This window comes from Trachemys scripta, chromosome 13, assembly GCF_013100865.1.
Source record: "Trachemys scripta elegans isolate TJP31775 chromosome 13, CAS_Tse_1.0, whole genome shotgun sequence".
Lineage (NCBI taxonomy): Eukaryota > Metazoa > Chordata > Testudines > Emydidae > Trachemys > Trachemys scripta.
The window spans coordinates 2,130,821-2,150,799 of NC_048310.1; the positions used below are offsets into that span (position 1 = coordinate 2,130,821).

The 19,979-nt window shown below is 52.1% G+C and overlaps 1 protein-coding gene across 1 annotated transcript in view; it reads right to left on the reverse strand.

Annotated features, from left to right (window-relative positions):
- Nucleotides 1-19,979, reverse strand: part of PMFBP1 (polyamine modulated factor 1 binding protein 1) — a 244,713-nt gene that overhangs the window by 98,810 nt on the left and 125,924 nt on the right. The window contains exons 5-7 of the mRNA XM_034788878.1: nucleotides 6,515-6,592; nucleotides 4,888-4,971; nucleotides 4,246-4,392 (exon numbers count right to left, since the gene is read on the reverse strand). Of these exons, the coding sequence (XP_034644769.1) occupies nucleotides 4,246-4,392; nucleotides 4,888-4,971; nucleotides 6,515-6,592 (309 nt within the window). The remainder of the gene's footprint in view (nucleotides 1-4,245; nucleotides 4,393-4,887; nucleotides 4,972-6,514; nucleotides 6,593-19,979) is intronic.

Genomic DNA, 19,979 nt, shown 5'->3' on the forward strand with positions numbered 1-19,979 from the left:
TTATCCAGTGCCACAGCTGTGCTCAGTGCTTTACAGACATGTAAGGCAACAAGGTTCCTGGCCAATGGTGCTTATAATCCAAATAGGGCAGATGATAATGAGAAACGACTGCAGACCTTGGGGCTCAGGGATGGGAGGAGGAAGACAACAGAAACAGGCCATACAGCAGATCATATCCCTTAATTTGTGTTGTATATTACTTATTTTCCTAGCTAGCTATGTGAGATGTGTTTTTATGGTGCCTATCACCATTGGGTCTGAACGGAGACTAAACAGAAATGGGGTTAGTAGTGTTGGTTCCCGTGCAGATAGGGCTGTTTGAATGGTATGCTGTTCTTCCTCCTTGTTAGTGCTCACTGGTGCCGTTCCAGGTGAAAGTCTGGTTTCAAGCGGGAGGGGTGCGGGCCTGGCATAGTCTTACCTGTTCTTGAGAAAACACAAGCTGCTTCCTTCCCTCCACCCCCCTTTCAGGTGAACAAGAGAAGTAACGAAGCTAAGTCCAATCCAAGCAAATTCTGCAGCCCCATTCCACCCTGTATCACAGGCTTGTCCTCACGAGTCTGTGTCAACCTTCCAGCTCCGATCCCTTTTCTAGGGACCTTCTGGCCTCCCTCCTCTCCAGTCCTCTAGCCTCACCTCACCAGGGTCCCAGACAATGAAGCAGGCATAAGGTCTGCTTCAAACTCTCCCTGCTTCTGATTCTCCAAGGTCATTAGTATTGTAGCCACAGTCCCGTAGCAAAGTCTGCTTTCTGGACTTGTCTATGTCTGACTGTCCAGACAAATTCTGCACCCACTACTCTAGGCATCCCAGGAACATCCCCAGCCAGGGACAGTCTCTTCAGGGCTTCTCCCTAGCCGTCTGCTTTGTTACCTCTTCCCAGTTCTGTTCTCCTAGCAGCGGTTCTCAAACTTTTGTACTGATGACCCCTTTCACATAGCAAGTCTCTCATTGCAACCCCCTTTATAAATTAAAAACACTTTAAAATCTATTTAACACTATTATAAATGCTGGAGGCGAAGCGGGGTTTGGGGTGGAGGCTGGCAGCTCACGACCCCGCATGTAATAACTTCACAACCCCCTAAAGGGGTCCCAGTTTGAGACCCCCTGTCCTAAGGGCTCCGTAACAAAGCCCACTCCAACATTCCCTTTCTGTGTGGCCTCCTCTGAGGCCTCTTGACCAGACAGAGACAGAACTCCTGTCCCTTTCCTCATCTCTCTCAGTAGAGAAGGCTAAAGCCTGCTCCTTTCCAAGCTCCTTCTAGTCTCTTCACTGGAGACACCTACCAACAGATCCTGCTCCCTGCAGATCTCTTTCCACTTGGAAGGAAGGGAGTTGTTTCTGTTCCCTCGCTACCTTTCCCAGCATTCCTGCCCCCCTGCCCCCAGGGACCTTGCTACAGGAACAGGATAGGGGCGGACCATGGACTTGCAGATAATCGGATCTCTTCTGGCAGGATTTCCATAGTTGTGGTCCTGCCCTGAGAATGCTCTGTCCCATGCTCTGTGTAGGGTGTAGAGCTCTGGCATGCCAGTGCAGCGAGGTGTCCGAGCATGCTCCAGGCTTGAGAGATGAGGTGCAGGATTGTGAACCCTGTTGGGTTAGGTTGGGGCCCCCCTAGGAGCAATGAGTCCTGGAGTTATTGGCCTGTTTTCATAAATTCAAAGATTTTAAGGCCTCTATAATCATCTGGCCTCTCCTGCTACATAGCCTTGAAATTTAGGACAAGAAGCCTGAACCTGACGCTGAGAAGGAGGGGGATCCACAGATGGTGATCTGGTCTCATGGAGGTTAAAGAAAAGGGGAGAGAATACTGAGCCATGTGGTGCTCTGGAGGGATGAGGGGGCACAGGCCCAAACATGGCAAACTCTGTCCAATAGGAATGATTAGAGCCAGCACAGTGCTGTCCTCTTCACTCCCACAAGCTCTCCTGGGTCCCATCAATGCCACATGATCAGTGGCTTTATCCTTGTTCTGTGTTTGCTTTGTATTTTGTGGCGAGCACACGGGTAGGGCTAGGAAGCACTGAGTGGAGCTGAGCGAAGAACAATTTGTGGAGGGCTCTGCAGGAGCAGAGGAGGATGGTTCACGCAGAGAGAGAAGGAAGTGCTCCAGGCATAGAGGGCGCTGTGAAAACAAGCACAGAGACACACATGGGAGGGAAGAAAACAATAAGCATCAGAGAGCCAGGAGAGAGCAGAGCATAAAGTGCAAAGTGAGGGTAGGAGACAGGCTGAGTGACACCTTTCCTAGCTCAGGTGGCATTCCAATGCTACTCAGACTCGCCAGAACTGCCAGAGAGGGGCTGGAAGGTGTGATCACTCCAGCCCCACAGGCAGCCCTGGAAAGGGGAACCAGTCCTGGCAGCTTTAGCTGAATGGCCAGTTCAATTAAACATGGAGCTGGAATATGATGAGCCCCATGCGACCAAGACGATGGGGAGCCCCCGGCCTGGGGCCCGGGATGGCAGGGAGCCCCCGGCCTGGGGCCCGGCCCCGCAAGCCTAGGAGGGCAGGGAGCCCCCGGCCCGGGGCTGGGACAGTCTGATGGGATCACTGGTGGAGCTGGAATGCAGAGATCACCTTACTGATTCTGAAGGCTTGAACTCCAGGCAAACCCTCCATGTTTGTGGCCAATGACACAAGCAGCAGCACTTGTTTGGGAGTTTCACAGCATAAGGCTCTTGGCACCCTGACTGTAAGCTGGAACGGTCCCCTTCCCCTTCCCGTCACACCACACAAAGGAGCCAGCATGTGTGAGCCATGAAGGGCAGAGGGAGCAGGGAACGAGACAGAGCATCAACATCCAGCCTGATTCCGCCCCCGGCATACACAGACTCACACTTACAGACAGATGCACAAATAGAGAAACGTGCACACACGGATACACTCAGACTCACACACATGCAAACAGACAAATTCACACATCTTCACACAGTACATGCCCCAGAGCTACTGACAACCGGAAAGCAGGGCTGCTCTCCACCCACGTTTCTGTATACGCCCCCCCATGCACGACTTGACAGCAGGAGGCGCAATATCCCGTTACACTCCTGCCCAGGGCCAGAGCAGTATTGCAGCACCACCAAGCTACTTGAAACAAAACAAATTCCATTTTCTGCTAAAAACTCTGAAATGCTGCCATGTTCTGGACAATCCCTGCCGTGGTTAGCTCACTCCTGTCCAGCAAGCAGGGACCTGATCCTCTGGGGTTTAATCTTCCAGTATTTGGAGCGATTTCCTTATCAGTTTGTTACACAGGCAGACAAATTGCTCAGGCTTATGGGATGCTGAAAGAGAACTGCAATGGTCCAATGGGTCACATCGTCAGGTTCAGCAAGTAGTCCTGCAGTGCACAGTGGGACCAGCTGCGGACTTTCCGCACTGGCTACCATCACACCAGAGTCCACTTGCCATATTGATCCAAATGACAGCTGTGGTCAATACCCTTCACAGCTACGGGCACCTGACAAGCCAGCAAGCGTGGAACTCCACAGCTGAGGTGCCTGTGGAGGCAGTAGGCACGCCCTCCCCACTGTAGTCACACACAGCAGGAATAAATTGTCTAAGCAAAGTGGTTAACTCCTGGCAGACTCTGAAGCACAGAGCCTGCTAATAGCAATCTGTAAGGGCAGGAAACCCAATGGATACAGGAAGGGGAGGAGAAAATGCTAAAAGGGGACCTTGGGGCTACAAAGGAGCTAGGCACAAATACTGCCAAGCAGAGAGGCTGTTGCCAGGGTCTGCAGAAGCGTTGGGACAGTTTCATTATAAGGGTGTGTATCTTCTGAAGCAAATTCAAGATTTCTATCCCAGGGAGCCAAGACCAATACATCTGAACAAGCCTCATCCTGACTCTCCGTTTACTGCTGGTACCACCCATTAGGACAGCTCCTTCCCAGGGGTGCAGTCCCTCTCCTGTCCTCCACAGGGCCACCCGATTCCTCACTCCCAGAGGATCTGACAGCAGGATGCAGGGATCAATTGCAGCCGCTACCCCTGGAGTCAGGGTTTGGGCAGAGTGAATCTCTGCAGCTAGCAATGCAGCGGTTTCTCTCCTTGGTTTCCCACGCTCTCCCTTCTTCACTGGGAGCCTCCATTTTCAGGTCTTTAGCCCTTTCTCATACTGCAGCATTTGCATGAGAATAGAAGCATGTCACTGCTGCTGGTTTAGGTTGCTAGTGCGTTAAATAAAGTTACTAGCCAGGCCTATAGAGCTGGAGCTGGAGTGGAGTCTTTCTTACCTGCCTCTGGGATTCCTCCTGTAGCCTGCCGCTGGCCTCCAGGTCTTGCTCGAGCTGCTGGATCCGGCTGCATTTCTGCTCCAGTTCTGCCTGCCTCTCCGTCTGCTTGGTCTGCAGTTGATAGATCCTCTGCTCTTGAGCATCCAGCTATTGACCCGCCCAGGGAAAGAAAGAAAAAATGGAAAAAAAAATCAATTAATACTAAACGGCTTAACAAAACCCTGAACAGCACAGGCCTGATGCTACTGGGGGTGGGGACTGAGGGGAGGAGAAACACCCCCCCACTAGCTGCAAGAACTTGATGTTCTGGGGACAGGAAGCCAATATGGTAGGTACGATTTGCTAGCACTGCCAGCCGCAGTACTGACATGTCCAAGTCAGGGGAGGCAGGGAGCTGCAGACACTCCGCTGAGGGACATTTGCCCTCACCCCGTCTCCGGGGGAAGCTCTACGGAGCCTGGACGAGGGACAGAAATAGAAGGCAATGGCGCAAACACAACGTATTTAAATAAACAAACAAATAGCTGCCAGCGCTGGCTACGTGTTGCAGCTCCAGGCGGCTCTGCCCTGTGCGACGGAGCACTCGGACACTCTCCTCTGGCATGGTCTGTACAGCGAAGAGAGAAAGGAGGGCCTTGGTACCTCGGTGGCCAGCACATCCCTTTTGTCCTGCAGGAGCAGGAGCTGGCTTTGAAGAGTCTGGATTTTTGCATCTCGGCGTTCCAGCTGGAAAACGTTTACATGGAGAGGGAGAAAGGAAGAATCATGAATGCCAACCAGTGAGCAATGATCATGACAGGACTAAAGCACTGATCCCCAAAGCTAACTATGTGCAGGCCCCATCACTGACCGGCGTCTCAGCTGCTGGGGACTTTCTCTGGACAGGCAAGGTGGAAGAGATGGCAGTAACTGCTTCCTCTCTGCAATGGCCAGGCGTGACTTCTGTCGCTGGCAGAGCAGACAGCGACTGGGAGGCAACAGATTTTGCTGGCCATAGATCCTGAGAGGTTTTTTTAAACTCTGCATTGGGAAATCCTCTGCAGGGATTGGTCAGTAGCGTGGCGATATCCTGACATGACAGCTGGGGTTGGAACCACTTTTGTTCCTTGTCCCTTTCCACAGGTGATATCAACACACCCCATTTATTGGGGCCTGGGCTGGCCCAGAGGAGTGCTTGTTTTAGGAGAAAATGGATTATCCTCCATGATCTAGTAAGGCTAAACAAATAATGCACATTAACTAAATACAGAAACAGCTTCCCAAGCACCAGGCCACTTGAGAGGAGAGACATGGGGTTTGGAAAGGACGTGGCTGCAGCATCCTCCCACTGGAAATTAGCCATGCAGAGCTCCTCCTGCCACAACTTCTCCCACTCTCCTGTCTCCAGCAGGGAAGGATACAGGAAGCTTCAGCCTCAGGAAGCTCACCCACTCAAAGGCTTCCCACACAGAGAGGGCCCCAGGCATGATGCACTTACGCTCAACCACAGAAATCTCTTCCTAGAGCCAGTGAAGAACAAAGGCCTGGACAATTCCACGAGCGCTGAAATGCCCAGGTCCCTGCATACTTGATTCTTGTCCAGAGCACCTCCTGCAGAACCCACAGCACTCTCCGGGTCCCCCACCGTGCTGTACGGCCCAGAGCTGCCCCCTTGGACCCACAGCCACTTCCCAGGTCTCCACTGCCCTGTATAGCCCAGAGCTCCCCTGCAGAGCCCACAGCACCTCCCTGGGTCCCCCACAACCCTGTACGGCCCAGAGCTCCACATGGCTGAACCCAAACAGAGAACAGTGGGGGACAAACAGCCCAAAGAGCAGTGGCGGAAGGGGAACGTGGAAAGAGGCAGGCTTGCGTCTGCGACAGGAATCAGATTCTCTCCCCCAGACGTCAGGAGTCAGCCTCGGCTCACAGAGCTGTAACCAACGGCACTGTTAAGGAAGCTGCACGTCTGTGCTGCAAAGGCCTGCTTGTGTCTGGAAGGGGTGCAGCACCAGATGGGCCCCAGTTGCTGCCCCGAACCCTGAGCCCTCGGTGCAGGTGCCTTACAAAGACGTGCCTAGCAGCTCAATCAGCTCCATACCTTGGTGCAGCTCTATAAAACTAACTACACCAAGCCAAGTAACGGGCAGCCTGCCTGGGCTCGCTGGGCTGCCAGTCTGAGATCAAGCGCTGGAGACTGGGGCTTATTGTTAAACAAGGCTGGTCTCTGATCGGAGAGTGCCGCTCAGGCTGGCCTCTCTCGACATGGTTAGTCTCCAGGGGCCTTTACCTCTGTTTTCAGGAGCTCGTTGGTTCGGGACGATGAGGGGAGCCTTTCACAAGGACGGGATCCCGGAGCACTGCTAACCTAAAACACAACATCACGGAGGTTAACAACAGGCACTGGCTGCCAGGCTGCCCAGACAAACAGCAGCAGCAGCAGGCGGCTCAACAACGTACGTTGTCCCAGTCACAGCCCAAGGATGAAGCACTGAACATGCTCCCAGCCCTACATTCTGGCCAGCAGCGGGGCAGAGGTGGCAGCCCCTCCCCATGGCCAGCCTTTTGGCACATCACCCCTTCGGAAACAGAGCCCGGTCACGCCTCCTGAACGGCGCAAAGCCCAGCGGCAGCTGTGGCCCCTGGAGCCAGCCTATGAAAACTTCCACTTCAGGCTGCAGCATTTGGAGCCCCCCATGCTGATGTCACCAGTTCCCTCATTCCCTTAGTGTCTGAAGATTTCAACTGCCCTTCAAGTGTTTACAGACTAAACAATATAGGACTGAAATATGAGTGAGAAAAGGTCTCCAAGCTCCCACGTTGCAGCCACCTCTGCCTGGTTCCCATGACTGTCCCCCAAAAGGAGAAATCTCTCATCTCCCCGCCTGGGCCACCCAAACTCTCCCAGAAGAAATAGCTGCCCCCCTTCCCCACTCCACCCCACCCCTGACTCCTACTGGGCTGACGAACATCTCCCTCTCATCAGGTTCCCAGGAATCTGGGACCCAGAACAGGATGCCCTTCAACCTACTCACCCTACCATGGGGCGGGAAATCATGGACTAGCCAGCTCCCCCAAAACCCTGGCTGATTTCAGGAATTGCCCTACCTAAACAAAGGGGGTCTCCTGGCAGCCACACTCCCAGGCCCTGCCTGCTCAGAACACTAGGAATTTTTGTCTGTGTCTGGCTTAGCCAATGTCTGTTCTCACACAATGAGCTCACTAGTGATTCCTGCTGAACACGCAGGCAGTCTGCACCCTCCCTTCCTGGCACGGCTGCAGGTCGGTACACAAAGAGCAGAACTCAAAGCTTTTTGCACTGTCCTGCAGACAACATGGTGGGGGAGACGCAAGCTGCAGAGGCATTGGCTATGGCGCTCCCTTTGTTCACCACCTTCCACCTCACCATTATTACTGGAAACAATGTGTAGTCAATAGCACCTAGAAGCTTGACCCAGGCCACTGTGCCAGGCACGGCACATACCCAGAACAGGGAGTTTGTGCCTTCCTCCGCACTGCCCCAGATCTGGCAGCCTCAGCCCCTTTTGCCCCAGGGCACTATGTGCCAAACCCCTTCTCTTGAAAACCCACTCCTGGAAGCCCCCAAAGGCAAATCCATGTCAGTATTGTACCAGCGCTGCTCCAACTCTGCCACGCTTCCCGCTGCCTCCCCTGAGGTATTCCCAGTTAGCGTTACCCTCTGGGGGGCTCCCAGGCTATCCTGTCTGGGGCAGGCCCGGTGCGTTACAAACAGGCCCACCTGGCTGCCCACACTGCCCCCTCCCGCTCCGAGCCCACTCAGTCACCTGCACAGCAGTTGACGAGCTCTGGTGAAATCTAGCCAAACCCTATGAACACGTTGGAAACGGCCTTGAATACACCCAATGGCTAAGATGCGTTTAATTAGTAACTATCTGACTACATCTAGCTAGAATTCATATAATTAAATGTTAATTGATTAATAAAAATATATTTACTGAAAACTGTCATCCAGTTGTCAACATTCAATAAATACATTCATAATTAATTTGAATATTAGTAACATAAAACTATTTTAATATCTAAATTAAATCTGTAATGGAGCCACCATCATCATCATCATCATCATATATGGAGATAGGCCTATCTCCTAGAACTGGAAGGGACCCTGAAAGGTCACTGAGTCCAGCCCCCTGCCTTCACGAGCAGGACCAAGTACTGATTTTGCCCCAGATCCCCAAGTGGCCCCCTCAAGGATTGAGCTCACAACCCTGGGTTTAGCAGGCCAATGCTCAAGCCACTGAGCTACCCCTCCCCCCACTGAGCTACCCCTCCCCCCACTGAGCTACCCCTCCCTCATATTGTGACTTCCTCAAAGCTGTAAAGCTTTAGTGCTGCCCTATGCTGTACCTGCACAGCCCATTACAACCACAATGGGAAACGGCTGGAGTTGCACAGGTAAGCACTCAAAATCCAGCAAATGCTAAAACCCTAAATGGCTCCGGGGACGCCACTGTGTGTGTGCGTAAGTCTGGGCTTGTGATCTACCAACCACCTCTGTGAACAGCCAGAATCGGAGAAGACTTGCGACATGGTGGGCAATGTGGAAAAGGCAGTTCCTGGGACAGATGCCAGGCTGGCAGGCCCCTAGAAACATACAGGATTTCCTTTTATTTTGACTGTAACTAAGCCAAGGCTCTGCATCTAGATGATCTTGAGCTGGGTTAAGTACTAGATATGTTCTGCAAGCTAGTTCTTTTAATATGGTTTTCAGTCTTTTCCGAATCCCAAGACCAAATCCAGCCAGTGGGGTGACTTGTACAGAGTTACCCAAAGAGAGAAACCACCCCTAGAAGGGAGGGCTTCTGACGTCTCACCCTATTCAAAGGCCTTGATCAGAAGGGCATCAAAGAGGGGACCCTCCCTCGGACCACTTGGTCGAGAAACACTGATCTAGATGAGTGGAGTACCCCCGGGGTACATGTGCCCCTGGCTGAGAACCACTGCCACAGAGGACACACGGATTTAGTGGGCACAGGCACCAGCCTCATCATGCATCCAGCAAAGTCAGGCCTGGTCCACCAGACTGTGGCGTTGGACCTACTCTGTCCTTTCTTGCATGTCACAGGCCTAACGAACATCCTGCGGTTTTCTGGAGGCCTGGCCAAATCACAGGGCCAAATACTAGCCGTGATTAGAGGCCTGGAGAGAGAATGAACAGACTGGAGTTTTTACCCAAGAGGAAGAGGAACAGGGAAGGGGATATATTTGAGGGATACATAATAAAGAAGGCTGTAGAGGAAGTAGCACATACACCTCTCTCATAAGACTAGGACAAGGGGACTGTCCACAACCCTCAAAAGATCACACTGAACATTGAAAAAAGAATTACTTACGAACACAACACAAACGACCCATGGAACTCACCCCCACCTGATATCATTGAGGCCGAGAGCCTAGCAGGACTCTAAAAAAGAGAGGACATTTGGATGGATGATGGGACTAGCCAGTGTCACATGAAAGAGTTAAACTGCCCCTGGGACTCCTGCTTCAGGGCGTCTGAAGGAACATGGAGATGGAGCATCTCCCTCAGCAGGACAGTCCTGTGCCTTGAGGCTCTTTCCTCCTGCTGCACTGAGGCGTGAGGGCTTCAGCCGTGTTCAGACCAAGTCTCCTCTGAGGGTTAAAGGAGCCTGCATGGGAGAGGACTAGCTGCCTTTTGTGGCAGGCAGGGTGGAGTCTGGTAACAGAAAGTACCGCACCGACTCCTTATTCCGGGGAGGTGGGGCACATTTCAGCTACAGCTCCCAACAAGCTAGCCTCACAGAGGTCAGGTTAGGGCGCACCAGCCGGGGCATTGAGCTTTATCTCCCAGACTTTCCGTGCTGTGCGTATCCTACTCCTTTGGCAAGCAGAATAATGCACCTGTGGCCTCACATGTGGACTGTGCGAGGAGAGGGGTTACCACAGCTGCTCTCCCTTACCAGAGTCTGTCCCACCGGGCCACAGGGCAGGGGGGGTGCAGGTACCATTTCGGTCAGAGTGTATCCTGCAGCACTGCTGGCCTGGGACAGCCTGCCCCTCTCCTGCCAGCCAGGCACAGGAACAGCCCCGTGCTGCCCACCTTCCCCTCAGAAACAGGAATCCATCTGCTTGCTGCAGGAGAGTCGGTGGCATGTTTAGGGCGAACATTCCCCCCACTCCCCTTCCTCTCTCATTTAAGTGGAATCAATTGTGCCATTTCTGCTTTGCTTTTCAAAAGCAATTACTTTCATGTCATTTCTACAGACATTCAGAGAGAGCGAGCGAGGGCTTGATTATCCATCCCCACCCTCGTCCTGTGGCTTCCGCAGCGGCGGCGAAGTATTAAATTAAATGAGGTGTCTATGGAGCTGCGATGGTTTCAGGTCAGAGACGCTATGGAAAGCTGTATGTTGCTCTGCTCCTGTATATGTAAATGGATATATTAAAACCACTGATGTCAACTTGCAACACTCATCTCCTCTGCTCTCGGGTGATCAAAGCTGATTGCTGAGGCAATTACTGCAAAGGGAAGGAAAATCACGGCCTCCTGCTCATCCCTGAGCTGCTGGAGTTTAATTGCTTAGTGTAGCTGAAGCTGCAGCTCCTTCTCCCTTGTGCGCACGCACACACACGTGCGAGCATTTCACACAAGGAAATACACACAGGAATGCTCAGTTTTGGTGACGCAAGGACAACAAGAAGCACCCCAAACACACAGAGACCACAACATGAAAATTAACCATGTTTTAAAATGAATAAGCCACTCCAGCAGGCAAGCAACCAGAGCAGCAATGGAGGGGGGAAACCAGAGCCACAAAATACAAGCTCTCAGCAGCAGCCTCTCTCACGCTCTACCCCTTGGACCCAGAGTCACCGTAACACAGGGCCCTTTCATAAACAGTAGTAAGTGAGGTTTTTACCCACGAAAGCTTCTGCCCAAATAAATCAGCTAGTCTTTAAGGTGCCACCGGACTCCTGGTTGTTTTTGTGGCTACAGACTAACACGGCTACCCCCTGATACGGGCCTCCCCAAACCATGTGAAGTAGGTCAGAGCCATTACCGAAGGAGAAGCGTGAGGCACTGTCCGTGTCCTACCCCCGTGAGTCCTGACTCCCTGCCCTGCTATCGAAGCGCTAGATCACATTTACACTTGCTTCAGCAAAGGCTGCCGCTCAGCCAGTGCTGAGGACAGTTTAACTGCAAGCAGGGGGCAAACCGTGTTCAGCACCACTTCAGAAACGGCGCTTCACGCTCAGCCATTCCGCTGCGGCAGCGCTTCCACCCAGGGTCACCTAGGGTTTGTCTACACTGCAGTGCACGGCGTGACTGCAGCACAGGCAGACAGACCTGCGCTCGCTTTGACCGAGGGCAGCCTGGGCTGCGCAAGTCTATCTGCTTGTGTGACCCAGGCCTGCTCGGTGCGGCGCTGTCCCCCTCTAGTGGCACCTCGACCATCTAGAGATTGGTGAGAGACATGTGGCTTTTAGTTCAAGCAGTAGAGGCTCATATCCTAAGCTTCAGAGGTCCCAGGTTCGATCCCGCCCGCCACCAACCAGGGTTTGTCGGCGTTACACTGGAACGGCTAGCCCACGCTGCCGCGGCTTCAAAGCTCCTGTTATTTGAGCTAGCTAGCTCAAAGTTAGCTTGAGTATGTCTGTACGTGCTGCACTGACACCTCTGATTGCAGTGTAGACATACTGAGTGCCGACCAGGCCTTAGGGCTTGTCTACAGCGTGGACTCCAGGGGTGTGAACTGCAGAAACCACAAAGTGGTGTGCTCTCACTGCCCCACGTGGACACTGCTGGTGTGAAATAAAAGGCATTTCGTTTGCATTAATACAATCCTAGTTCACGCCATTAGCATGAACACAACAGTGTGGTGCGCTCTACAGTTCACACCACTAGAGTCCACACTGTGGCGCCACAGAGATTTAGTCTAAGGGCTTGTCCACCCAGGGAAGTTAGTGCCCAGGGAGTGAAGGTGTGAACTTAAAGCAAGCTGGCTCCTCCGGCGTAACTCCCTGTGGGGATACTCACCCAACGCACTCAGGTGGTTTAGCTCAGTACTCGGCCCAAGTGCCCTAAGCTAATGTGCACAAAGGCACTTGTGCAGTAAGAGTCCACACGGAGCTACTGCGTAGGAGTGAGTGTGCACCAGCTGCTGCTGGCTTTTCCCTGCGTAGAGAGGTCCTAAGGCTCCTGGAACCCACTTCACATCCTGTTAATTCAAACTACAGACATCAGTTAAGATGTATAAAAAACTGAGGACAAGAATCCAGTGCCCAGTTAAACTCTGCACACAGACACAGTGGCTGGCGCATGCACACACACACAGGCTGACAGGCATGTAGACTGTCTTTTAAATCCTCCTCTCTAAGTGCTTTGTTCCTACTGCTAAAATAATCTGTGCTGTGGTTTAAGCAGGCTGGCTGGTCCCTGTCCCACCACTGCTCCCAGACTCCCGAAGGGAAGGACCGCAGGTGTTAGCCCCAAGTGGGACATGGTGGATAAGCCTGGTGGAATCACTGGGTGCGTGCAAGAAAGGCATGATTCCACCCCAGCAGATATAAAGGCCCGAGGCCCGACACTGGAGGAGGCACATACAGAGAGACAGGGGGAGGGTAAGCGGGGGCAGAGGTGTGGCTCGCCCTGTATCATACAAACAATGGCATCAATATTTAGAAGAGGCGTTACCTGGATATGTTCCTCCCTGGGGGGGCTCATTTTCCCAGGGTAGACATGCTCAGAATCTAAAGGGTTACAGCTTCGATGGTGGGGATCAAACCAAAGGGCCTTCTACATCGCGAGGCAATTCTTTCTGAGATGGAGCATAGGGCCAGGGAGCCTGACGCTTCTGTCAGTTACTTGGGGGTTCATCGCAGTAACTCCTGGACGAGAATGAAGCTGCACCCATGGGAGGCAAATCGGGCCCTATGCGTTTATGTTCTGCTTCATTCTGTGATTTTCTCCAATACACTTTGCGCTATTTCAATTCCTGCACTGAGCTGGGCGACGGTCAGTGAGGACAGGCCCTGCCAGGAGCCTGGCGCGGAAGGAAAATGCACTTGGAGTGGAGACGATAGGCAGAGCAGAGGGTGAGGAGTCACAACCCCTTCCTCCAAAGCTACTCGCTAGAAGCTGGCTGTGGTGAGGGTAGATGCTGCGATTGCCGCTGTAATGGATCAGAAGCCAGCAGTCAAGCCCAGCACAGAGTATTTGCAAAATAATAAATGGGGGATCTTTTCGTTTCTCTGCTGGTTTTGAGCCACGGCCCGGGGAGCTGGAATGTCCTTTTCCTTGCCGGTTCGGGCGGAGATTCTGCCACTGCCCCGTAACTCTAGCTGGCGTGAGACTCCCTCTAAAGCCTGGGGCCCTGGGAGGAGCATGCCCTTCTTTAGTGTCAGCCCCGCACAGAGCCCTGCCTGCTGCACTCGATGGCTTTGCCAGGCTCGTGCCACACCTCCTGCTCGAGCTGGATTTGCAGCCAAAGGACGTGATTCTCTCTTCCCGGCTGCCTGTCTCTTTTCATTTAGCTCAGAGCCCCTCCCCCACTGCTGCTGCTGCGGCTGCTTTATTCAATTCAACACTTGAGGGAACTGCAGATGAAATGGCTGAATCTAAATTGCCAGGGATAGAGCTATTCCCTCCTTGACCTGCCCAGCCAGAGTCCTCGTGCACACGGCCCCTCACGCAGCCCCTGGCACCGAAGGAGCACTACTAGGCACACCAAGAAGATCCCAAAGGCCCCATTATTTGCTTCTCACAGCAGCCCCCACTTGCCTAGCCAGGTAAATGAGCAGAAGGTGTGTGCCCGAATGGGGGAGCGTGCCAGTGGAGAGAGGGCATGGACATCCCTCGGAGCAGCAAAAGGTGCGACAGCCTGTGTTACAGAAAGACCAGCGGGGCCCTGATTCTGCTCACAGGAGCCTGCCTGAGGCCCCTGACAAGGGCAGAGACCAGGGGGTGTCATCTCTTTTATTGGACCAAGTGCTGCTGGTGAGATATTCCCTCCCCCCCTCCCTGGCCTCCCAACCCCAGCACACAAACAATTCACAGTCAGAAATGGGCAGGCACAACCAGGGCCCAGCCCAGTGCTGGGCACAATTGGCAAGGCTGAAAATCCAGCCCACATTGTGTGTGTGGGGAGGGGGTGGGTGGGAGTGGGAGCCCCACTGCACTCCTCTCACCTCCTGGGCAGTGAGGGGCAGGGAAGGGTCCCACTGGCTCCATTCCCTGGCAAGGCACAAGACAAAGCTCTTCTATGTACTCAAGCCCTTCCTGAGGAGCAAGTCCTGTCTTCTCCTTGGTGCTTGCAGGGCTCGGCGGCAGAAGCAAGGGGGGGGGGGGAGGGCATTTCCAATCCAATTTGCACTTGTGCTGTTTTTAAACCTATAAATGCACCAGAGCATGCAGGGAAGGGCAGGTTTTCAGAACCAGCAGGAAGCTGTCAGGGCCGGTTCCAGGCACCAGCCTACCAAGCATGTGCTTGGGGCGGCACCTGGAGGGGGCCCTGGCCGGGCTCGCCGCTCCCCCCTGCTGCGCTCCCTGCCGGGGGGGGGGGGGCACAGCGGGAGGCTTTTTTACCTGGGGCGGCAAAAAAGCCAGAGCCGGCCCTGGCTGATGTGCTTCTTTGCCATGCACCCGCCACACCAAGGAGATGGCACATGCACAAGCCCCATGGGCAGGGAACTAAACAGGGTCCTCCGGACTGTGCTGCTGTCAGCTTTCCCTTCCGCCCACTGCCATGGGCCTGTTTCCCCACTCAGATCCGCACTTTGTCCCCTGTGGGGTCAGAGTCTGGAAATTACACACTGGGACCTGGCTGTAGCCTGAAGTGCCAGGCAATTTCTGAGAGTGGAAAACCATTGCCATCAAGAGAAAGGGGAGCTCTGGAAATGCTAATGGTCTCCTGCTACTGTCACCGAAGAGTAACGACGGACTCTGGGCTGCACAAATACGTTGTGTGACTGCACCCTCAGCTTGCGCGGCTGCCTTCCCACCCTCTGCCGCAACGAGTGACGCAGGGTGGGGAGGGGGAGCTGGAGTCAAATTCTTGGTTAGGGAAAATGTGCAAGCCCCTCTCTTTCCATCTGAATGGCATTTCATTCCGTCCAGTTCAACGTTTGCTGATCGGTTCTGCCGGCTGGAAAAGCTTTGATTAAACCTCCTAATTTTCAGCTAAGCTTTTCCTTTCTGCAGGGCAAGCCCCTGACCTGAGAACATAGGAGAGTGGTCAAAAGGAGTAACAAGGCAAGGAGAAGGGAGGTGCAGGGCCTGGGAAACAGAGGAATTAACTAGAGAAGTCACTGTGCACTTGTCTGGCAGCCGCCCTGCCAAATATTTACCCCCCTCAGAGCTCTGACTCAAAAGATTACCGAGCCTCCTCCAGTGCCTGCCCACCTGTCCGTCACCAGGCTGCTGGCCCAGAGGCCACAGCTACTCAACATTTGTTTTGAGGGCCCGGCCCTGAATCAGCCTTCCGTCCCCCATCCTAGGGTCATGTAGTAATTTGTGTTGTCAGAAGCGAGTCATGGTGCAATGAAGTTTGGGAACCCCTGTTCCACAGAATCCAAGGTAGCAGTGGAATGGAAGAGAAGGCATAGCACAAATTACCTGCCCAAGGCAGGAAGAGATCATCCCCCTTGGAGTACTGTCCTCGAATTCCCCTGGAGAAGTACATGCTTCTGTTTGCCTTGGTGGCACAACAGAAAGTGGGAGTTCAGTGGTGAGCAATCTTCACTCTGAGGAATCGTGTAATTCCCACTCGTGATCAGTGGCAAAATGGCTGCTGAGGCTGCCCACCAGTGCATTCTGGGTGCCTGGAAGGGCAATAGGGTGATGCGATTCTGGATACACGAACTGCATATGCCGGCTGCTTCTCTACACAGGGTTGGATCTTGGCCCTCCCATCTGATTCCATTGTCTCATGTTATCAGGATGTGCTGGGATTGTGAGAGTGGTAGGAATGCTCTGAAAGTTTCTTGTACTGCTCTTGGTTCCAGCAGATTTATGTGCATGTCAGCTTCCCAAGGAGTCCAAGTTCCTTGCACGGTACAATCATGCTATTGGGCTCCCCAGCCTATCTGTAGTTATCGTCCTGTTGGGTACGGGGAACTCCTATGCACACGGGTCCAGGGTCCCTCCATCATGTCAGTGGGGATGGTCACTATGGTATGGATGCTGTGCTTGCTCGGCGTACATACTGTTCAAAGCCAAGCTTGTAGGGAAAGGAGGTGTAGTCTGGCAAATGGCATTATATAGGTACGACACCATGTGCCCAGGACAGTGAGGCATATCCCAATTGATGATTGAGGGCTGCGTGTAGCTAGACTTCTCAGAGTACTCATGGTGTGAAATCTGTCCTTGGGGAGATAGGCCTTTGTCCGGATCAAATCAAAAGTCGCTCCTATAAATTCTATGGCCTGCGCTAGAGTCAGGGTAGACTTCTCTGTGTTTACGCAGGGATGCCAGAAGGTGGAGCAGTGACAAGGCTGACATTAAGACTTCCAGATACGACCTACCAGTCAAAAGACAGTCATCCAGGTATGGGAAGATGGTGGAGCCACCTTATCCAAGCTGAGCTGCTACTACAGAGAACACTTTTGTGAAGGCTCTGGGAGCTGTAGCTAATTAAAATGGGAGTATCCTGTACTGACAGTGGTGGGGACCCCCATAAACCTGAACAGGAGTACTTGTGGTACTTTAGAGACTAACAAATTTATTTGAGCGTAAGCTTTCGTGGGCTACAGCCCACTTCTTCGGATGCATCTGATGAAGTGGGCTGTAGCCCACGAAAGCTTACGCTCGAATAAATTTGTTAGTCTCTAAGGTGCCACAAGTACTCCTTTTCGCGGATACAGACTAACATGGCTGCTACTCTGTCTGAAGAAATTGTCTGTGTGGAGGGATAAATATCCCACATGAAAGTATGCATCTTTCATATTGAGAGTTGTGAACCAGGAGTCCTTTTCTAGGGATGGTATTATCAATGCCAATGTAACCATGCGGGATTTCAGTTTGTGAATAAAAAAGTTGAGTTAACACAGCTGAAGAATGGGTCTCCAGCCTCCTTTCTTCTTGCTAACTGGGAAGTATTTTGAATAGAACCCTTTTCCCTACTGTTGAGAGGTACCTGTTCTATTGCTCCCCACTGGAGAAGAGATTATACCTCTTGAAGGAAGATTGCCTCATGAAAGTGGTCCCTGAAAAAGGACAGGGTAGGGGATTTTAGGGAAGGTAGGGAGAGAAAGTCTATGATATAGCTGGAATGGATGACATTCTGCACCAATTTGTCTGTTATCATCCTCCAATTGTGGGAGAATTTTGCTAGGCATCTCCCAAAGTGGATCTCGGAATCAGGCAGATGGATTGATGTTGGTTCACAGCTTTCGAGTGTTTAGTCACAACAGTTCTTGGTCAGGAGGCGAGGTTGTGTAGTTATGGTTGAAGTGGAAGGTGCAGGGTTATCTTGGCCTTCGTGTTTTCTGCCATTTGTGAGGTGGATTGTAAAAGCATTGGCGATAGAAGGGTTGCAGTAAGGCGTCAGTTTGTAGGGTTGTTTGTGGGGTTCTCTTCTATCCCAGTGTATACCCAGGGAGTGGAGGGCTTTTTCATTGAAAAGATGAGCCTCAACGGGTGTTTTGGATCCATGGGAAACTGCAAAGTGCAGCCATGATTCCCGTAGCACCACACTGGCTGCTGCCCTGAATCTTGCTGCCATATCAACTGCAGCTTGTAATGAGGTTCTGGTCACTAGTTTAAGAACGTAAGAACGACCAGACTGGGTCAGACCAAAGGTCCATCTAGCCCAGTCTCCTGTTTTCCGATAGTGGCCAATGCCAGGTGCCCCAGAGGGAATGAACAGAACAGGGAATCATCAAGTGATCCATCCCCTGTTGCTCATTCCCAGCTCCTGGCAAACAGAGGCTAGGAACACCACCCCTGCCCAGCCTGGCTAATAGACATGGATGGACCTGTCCTCCATGCATTTATCTAGTTCTTCTTTGACCCCTGTTATAGTCTTGGCCTTCACAACATCCCCTGGCAAAGAGTTCCAAATGGTGACTGTGTGTTGTGTGTGAAGAAATACTTCCTTTTATTTTAAACCTGCTTCCTATTAATTTTATTTGGTGACCCCTCGTTCTTGTGTTATGAGAAGGAATAAATAACACTTCCTTATTTGCTTTCTCCACACCAGTCATGATTTTTAAGACCTCGATCATATCACCCCTTAGTCATCTCTTTTCCAAGCTGAGAAGGATGGGAGATACACTTCTCTCAGACATTTCAATTCTCACTGGTATTAGAATCTCCCTATGAGTATCAGTTCTGCTAACAAGGGAGATCGTGGGTCCATGAGGATGAAAACATCCTCCAGAGTGGTATAAGTCACCCGCCCCTTCAGAGATTGTGTACCGCCAGAGTAGGTGTAGATGATGGCTCCTTATCGGGCTGTGACAGTACTGTCAGTGCATGAATTTCTGACCTGGTGGTTTTCGAGGGTCCCAGTGGTTCCTGGTCCTTCAGGTCCCCAGAGTTTCATTTTAGTTGGTACCACAGTCAGCAAAGTTGATACCAAGGCTAATACAGAAGAAGCCTTGCTCCTGTGTGCTTTCTGATCATGTCCATAAGGCTTGGAAGGCCTACGTCCTTGTGGCTTAGGCATGAAGGCTCACCCGATCTGGACTGGGTCCGGGAGGGATCTCTCCCCTTAGAGGGTCTAGAGGGGATCTGCTTTTGTGTTTGTGAGAGCACCCTTTACTCTCACGAGAGGGCCCAGATAAAGGGTCTTTCCCTCTTCTCCTTTTCACTCTGAAGTCCAGCATGGTATGAGGTGGCACGCACCTTGATGACTCTGGCTGATGTAGAAGGGGGTCTCCCTGGTCTGGGTCTGACTGGGGACTCACTGGGTGCTCCATTCTGAAGCTGGAGTTCTTGCATCTGTCAGATTTGGCTGGAAGAAGAGCAGCAGATTCTACACTTAGCAAAGCTATGAGCTTCTCCAAGGCAGTAGAGGCAGCGCTGGTGGTCATCACTGACTGAGAAAGAGCAGGGTCAGGAGATGCTGGTTTTGAAGCCCTGTATCCAGGGCACAATCTAAGTCCTGTCCTGGGAGGGTTTCCAGGGGTGGGGATTCTAACACTAACTGGGGAACTATCAAAACACTAATTAACAACAACAACTAAGAATAAAATATAACTGAGTATTTGTAGGAAGAAGGGAAAGGATCAGCTCCAGACACTGGGGGTTCCAACTCAGGCCATGCTAAGAAGGAACTGAGGAGGTGGTCAGTCCGCCCCACCCCTTATAGCCTCAGTGAGGAGCATGAGAAGAGTGCACCTGGACCAATGGACAAGACTAACCAATTGCAAGAACTCTCCAGTCTCAGGCACATGGAGCAGATACGACCCACAGGGACCAGCACTCAAAACTGCCCTTCCTAGAATTGGCAGCCTCTGCACAAGGGACGATATGTTATGAGCCATGCGGTGGCCATAACCTTAGAAGCAACATGTTTGCACAAGGGCTGTCAAGCGATTAAAAAACTTAATCGCAATTAAATCGCACTGTTAAACAATAATAGAATACCATTTACTTAAATATTTTGGCTGTTTTCCTCATTTTCAAATACATTGATTTCAATTACAGCACACAAAGTGTACAGTGCTCACTTTATAGTGTTTTTATTACAAATATTTGCAATATAAAAACAAAAGAAATATATTAGGTGCATTGAAAAATACTAAGTACT